Below are 6,098 nucleotides of genomic sequence, written 5' to 3'. Positions count from 1 at the left end.
AATGGATGATGGATGGATGAATGGATGATGGATGGATGGATGATTGATGAATGGATGATGGATGGATGAATGGATGATGGATGGATGGATGATTGATGAATGGATGGATGGATGATGGATGGATGAATGGATGATGGATGGATGGATGATGGATGATGGATGGATGGATGGATGAATGGATGATGGATGGATGGATGATTGATGAATGGATGATGGATGGATGAATGGATGATGGATGGATGGATGATTGATGAATGGATGGATGGATGATGGATGGATGAATGGATGATGGATGGATGGATGATGGATGATGGATGATGGATGATGGATGATGGATGATGGATGGATGGATGATTGATGAATGGATGGATGGATGGATGGATGATGGATGATGGATGAATGGATGAATGGATGGATGGATGGATGATGGATGATGGATGATGGATGATGGATGGATGGATGATGGATGATGGATGATGGATGATGGATGGATGGATGATTGATGAATGGATGGATGGATGGATGGATGATGGATGATGGATGAATGGATGAATGGATGGATGGATGGATGATGGATGATGGATGATGGATGATGGATGGATGGATGATGGATGATGGATGATGGATGATGAATGGATGGATGATTGATGAATGGATGGATGGATGGATGGATGATGGATGATGGATGAATGGATGAATGGATGGATGATTGATGAATGGATGGATGATTGATGAATGGATGGATGGATGGATGGATGGATGGATGGATGGATGGATGGATGGAGAACCAGAACTCTGATCAAAGGACCAACTGCTGGGACCTAATGTTCTACAATCTTGTAGACGGGTTCTGTTGGTCCAAAGTGAAGGCACAGGATTTTATAGACACCGGGACTTTCCTCTAACAGAGTCAAAAGTTCATTTTATTAATTTAAAAAGTCTTTTTCAGTTTAGTTTTAAAGTAAATAGTAAATGTAAACTAAATGAATTAAGCTTAAATGAATGTTTGTTGAGAACATAGTGAACACTCACACTGGACCTTGTTCTGTGCAGATCATTCCTTTCACTGGATCCATTCATGGTGGTCTGCAGGAAGGCAAATCCATTYTCATCAGTGGACGGGTTCTGCCTCGTGCCAACAGGTCCGGTACTTCTCAGCTGCTTTGATACAATATGAACATTTTTCTGGAGACATTGGCATTCTTGGTGTTTRGATCATTTTTTATTTTATTTTCATTAAATGCGTAGACTCAGAGATGACAAAAACTAAATGGTAATGGTAAATGGGCCCTACTTTAAAGTATAAATCATTTTTGTCAGAACCTCGAGCTGTTGAAGCTGAATGCTGAAGCCTGGTATATAGTTGACTTGGTGCGCCGGGCCCAAGGTGACGCAGTCGTGCTGTCCCTGGCCCTGCACGTTGGCCCTGCACGTTGGCCCTGCACGTTGGCCCTGGGCGGTGTCCTGGCGCATGGTCGTGCACCTCTGAAATTTGGAAACTCTGCACCATTCAAACAGCTTGCTTGTTTGTCAAGCTTTTGTTCTCCTATTTACAGCATTCCACAAGTTATATAGTGTACTTCCACATGTCCTTTTGGACAAATCTGCAATGACCTAAGCACCGAGTATAAATGCCTCCAACGCTGGCGAGGGTGCACATGTGACCTGCGCAACTATAACCGAGCCTTGACAGGATGGCAACCASTGGTTCCTCTCAGGGTAAGTTAGGTGGTGGCAGGACTAAGGACATCAAGTCTCATCTTTGCCCAGCCTCCTGTGGATTCACATCTCCAGAAAGGGTCCTCATCCCTCTGCATCACATGCAGGGGAGTGAAGAAGGCGCCGGCCAACCTGGTCTCATGCAACCTGTGTTGCACCATGGCACCGCAGATTTCTCAAAGACTCCTGCGGGTTGCAGTAGGCTCAAAGGCTTATTTACATGATTTCCTGTTGTGGTGTCCCAGCAGGAAGCAGATGCAGAGAAATACACAGATCGTTACTCAGCTTGAGCAGCCTGGGTTTCAGCATGAACCAGCAGTGTTGGTTCCCACACAGAAAATAGAATATTTGGGCTTCCAAACACCGTGTATTTCCCAGTTTTCCTGACAAAAGTGAGAGTGGAAAAATGTCACCAGCACCTCGTCCTGATCTTCAGGGGAAAGTGGGTCCGGTTAAGAACCTGCCTGCACCTCACAGGTCTGAAGGTCTCAGTAACCTCTGTTGTTTCTCAAGGGCTGCTGGGCGAGACTTTCAGAGATGGGTCTCCTCCTTGTGGCCGGGTGCGAGGTGGCACCTCAGGCTCCAGGCGCTGAGGTAGTCCAACGGGGTGGGAAATGTTTGGCCCCTGTTGTTTTCAGTGAAGTGGAGACACAACATTGGAAGTGGATTTGCTGGCTCAAACATCAGCTAAGACAACATGTGAATTACATGCTCTGCATGTGCATGCATCATGTTTGCAGTTTTCTCCAGACTACAGGAAGTTGGTGCTGCACCCTGTTTTTGTGCCTAAATCAGTGACTCAGCACACAGATGTTTGTCACTGGAGCTACTGGCGTTTCATCCCCCACCATCTACTGATGAAAGATGGTTAAATCTGCTGTGTCCAGTGCACACTTGTTTATCTGGACAGGACATGGAGTTTCTGTATAAGTAACCAACTCTTAGTATCCTGGGCTCCAGACCATAGGGGGAAGCCTTGGTCCGGCCCCCAGAGTGACTAAGAGCACATTCAACCAGAGGTACACCTACCTCTTCAGGGGGTTCTAGTTGGAGACATCAGTGCAGCTGCCAGTGGGCATCTCCTCACACTTTCATTAGATTCAACTGCCTGGACGTGACTGAGTCAATGCTGGTGCATTCAGTCTCCAAGATGGGATCATAGCTCAGCACCAGCCCCTGAGGTGGGCTAGGTGGAGGGTCAACGTTTAGATCTCAGACCTAAGTACTGGCACGTGATCATGCAGAGTGTTGGACAGAGGAGCTTCTCAGAGTGGGAGGGTGCCCCCATGCCAAGCATGCATTGCTAAAGGTGCTTCCAGTAGTGAGATACCTCACTCAGTTTTCAGAGAACCACAGTTACCTCCGTAACCAGAAGTTTCTATTGTTGCAGGTTCCATGTGAATTTACAGTGTGGGTCCAGAAGTGGTGCAGACATCGCGCTCCACATAAACCCACGTTATGACAGAAACCCGTACCTGGTCACCAACACCCAGCAGAACGGCAGCTGGGGTTCTGAGGAGAGGAGGCAGAACGTCCCCCTCCCTTCAGGCTCCAACTTCACGCTGCAGATCACCGTGACCCGAGACTACTACCAGGTCAGAACCAACACGTTCACTGTTTGGTAGAATAAGGTCAAGTTGTACAAAAAGTCTGAGCCAAASCAGTGAAATCATCTAACTACACCGGAGAACCCCCACAGGACTACGACAGGCTCAGCTTTGACACAGTGTCCTCTGTCCRCAGATCAGTATCAACGGAGGACACTTCATGGACTATAGACACCGTCTCGCATTCCAGCAGGTGGACACGATCACTGTGGGTGGCAGTGTGGAAGTTTCCTCCATTTCCTTCACAAGTCCTGCGGTGAGGATGTTAACATGTCAAACCAGGTTGAGCCGGTCTTCATTAGTGTTTTAGACTGATCAGAACTTCATGAACTCTTGTTGTGCACAGGTGTTTCCCTCCCAGGCATTTCCCAGCCAGGCTGGCTTCCCATCTTTCCCAGGACTCCCTGCCCAGCCTGGATTTCCATTCCAGCCTGGGTTCCCTGCCCAGCCCGGGTTCCCTGCCCAGCCCGGGTTCCCTGCCCAGCCCGGGTTCCCTGCCCAGCCTGGGTTCCCTGCCCAGCCCGGGTTCCCTCCGTCCATGCTTGTAAGTGAAGAAAAGACCTCCACTGTTGCTCAGTAGGGGGTCTCTGAAGACTGACTAGGACTTTGGGGCAGCTGTGGTGGCAGAGTGGTCAGGGGAATTGTCCTGGAACTGGTAGGTTGCCAGTTCAATTCCCTGTTCCAGCTGTCTCTGTTGTGTCCTTGGGCAAGACACTTCACCCCAATGCCTCCGATGTGTGTCCCAAAAATGTACAAATGTGATTTAAAGCACTGATTAGTCTCCATATATGATTTGTAAATGTTAGCTTTGTAGAGACCTAGTAGAGTGCTGAATGAATGTGTGAATGGGGTGGGTGATTGAGGACGGACTGAGAACTCTCTGGGAACTCACTGAGGACTGACTGAAGACTCTTTGAGGACTCAGAGGACTCGACTCTGAAGACTAACTGAGGACTCTCTAAGGACGCTTTAAGGACTAAGTCAGGACTCTGAGGACTGACTGAAGACTCTTTGAGGACTCAGAGGACTCGACTCTCTGAGGACTAACTGAGGACTCTCTAAGGACGCTTTAAGGACTAAGTCAGGACTCTGAGGACTGACTGAAGACTCTGAGGACTGACTGAAGACTCTGAGGACTGACTGAAGACTCAGACAGGGAGATTTGAAAAATCCTGTCCATGAATAAAGAACCGTTGATGGGTCTCTGTTTGTCCACAGGTGGTTCCGTACAAGCAGTTCATCAATGGTGGACTCCTACCAGGCAGAACCATCATGATCCAGGGAACCATTGACCCTGGAGCCTCCAGGTACCAGATCTGGCTGATTTAAAGTCATGGGTGTGTTATCTGGTCCACACAGGAGGAAGTTCAGTCTGGTTCTGTTTGGGGAAGGTGTTTCCCTCCTCACTTATCAGAACTGATAAAGTCTGTTGAAGTTGCTCAATCCACGTCAGCAGTTTTTAGTTCTGCAGGAGCGGTTTGGGTTCAGAGCTGCTGACTTCCTGAACAGAAACTCAGCTTTGTCCTGATGTCTGCTGAGGGAAAGTTAACTTCCTGTTTCAGGGAAACTTAACTTCCTGTTTCAGGGAAAGTTAACTTCCTGTTTCTCTCTGATATCAGGTTTGAATCAATTCTGCCTGCAGGAAACTCGTCTCTTTCATTCAGACACAAATGATTTCAGCTCAGGTTGCCCTTATTGACCTTTGACCTTAAAGAGCCAACCCAAAGGAAACCCTAAATCTGACCCACAGAACCCTACAGACAGCTTTACGCCTGCCTGGTTCTGATGCCCTTTGCCTTCTCTCTTTCTGTAGTGTTAAATATGTTTTACTGAACCACAGAGGAGGGTCAGGTCAGTTTCTTTTCTGKTACGAGGCAGACGCCCATGCTGCTCTCCAAGCCCAGCTGAGTTCTGCTCCACGGCTCTGAGGAAGACTTTCCACCCTGTCCTCACCGGAGGTTCAACAGGTCTGAGGCTTATCAGCTGGAGCTGACTCAGCGATGAAGGACAGAAGTTTCTGAGTGTTAGTCATGTTAGCATTAATGCTAACATGGGCTAACGTTGAAAACACAGAGCTCGCTGGTCCAACTCCTGACTCACCTGTCCTGTGTTCCTTCAGGTTTCACGTGAACCTGAGCCACGGCTCGGGGATCGCTCTGCAGTACAACCCTCGCTTCAACGAGAACACCGTGGTCCGAAACACCAAGCAGTGTGGTAGCTGGGGTTCTGAGGAACGACACGGGAGGATGCCCTTCCAGCGTGGGAAACCTTTCACGGTACGTTCAACTCAGAACCTGCCCAGGTGCTCTCAGATGGTCCGATGGTTCTGATCCGTCTGCTTTGGTTCCAGCTGACCTTCGTGTGTGAGAACAACTTGTTCCGGATCGTGGTGAACGGGATGCAGGCCCACACCTACAAACACCGCTTCACTCCGGTCCACAACATCAACYCCCTGGAGATCGAGGGAGACCTCCATCTGAGCTCCGTCAGCCTCTGAAGGTCCAACGGGTCTCCTGGATCCAGAAGGTCCTGTTCTGGCTGCAGACAGGTTTCCTTCCAGCTTCAGCTGTTTCTGCTTCGTGTGTTTGACTCAGTGTTCTACATCAGACCAGTGTTTCAGAAACCAGTTCAAACATCAGACCAGTGTTTCAGAAACCAGTTCAAACATCAGACCAGTGTTTCAGAAACCAGTTCAAACATCAGACCAGTGTTTCAGAAACCAGTTCAAACATCAGACCAGTGTTTCAGAAACCAGTTCAAACATCAGACCAG

At 48.5% G+C, this 6,098-nt stretch overlaps 1 protein-coding gene across 1 annotated transcript in view; it reads left to right on the top strand.

Annotated features, from left to right (window-relative positions):
• LOC106536145 (galectin-9) overlaps positions 1 to 6,092 on the top strand; it is a 9,237-nt gene extending 3,145 nt beyond the window's left edge. The window contains exons 2-8 of the mRNA XM_014033343.1: positions 1,054 to 1,142; positions 3,110 to 3,314; positions 3,463 to 3,582; positions 3,673 to 3,870; positions 4,545 to 4,633; positions 5,446 to 5,602; positions 5,677 to 6,092. Of these exons, the coding sequence (XP_013888797.1) occupies positions 1,054 to 1,142; positions 3,110 to 3,314; positions 3,463 to 3,582; positions 3,673 to 3,870; positions 4,545 to 4,633; positions 5,446 to 5,602; positions 5,677 to 5,823 (1,005 nt within the window). The 3' untranslated portion in view covers positions 5,824 to 6,092. The remainder of the gene's footprint in view (positions 1 to 1,053; positions 1,143 to 3,109; positions 3,315 to 3,462; positions 3,583 to 3,672; positions 3,871 to 4,544; positions 4,634 to 5,445; positions 5,603 to 5,676) is intronic.
• The last annotated feature ends 6 nt before the right edge of the window (positions 6,093 to 6,098 follow it).

The sequence above is a fragment of the Austrofundulus limnaeus genome, unplaced genomic scaffold (assembly GCF_001266775.1).
Source record: "Austrofundulus limnaeus strain Quisiro unplaced genomic scaffold, Austrofundulus_limnaeus-1.0 Scaffold1701, whole genome shotgun sequence".
In the NCBI taxonomy this organism is placed as follows: Eukaryota; Metazoa; Chordata; class Actinopteri; order Cyprinodontiformes; family Rivulidae; genus Austrofundulus; species Austrofundulus limnaeus.
The sequence above is the reverse complement of the archived record's forward strand: the minus strand, read 5'-3'. Positions and strand labels throughout refer to the sequence as shown.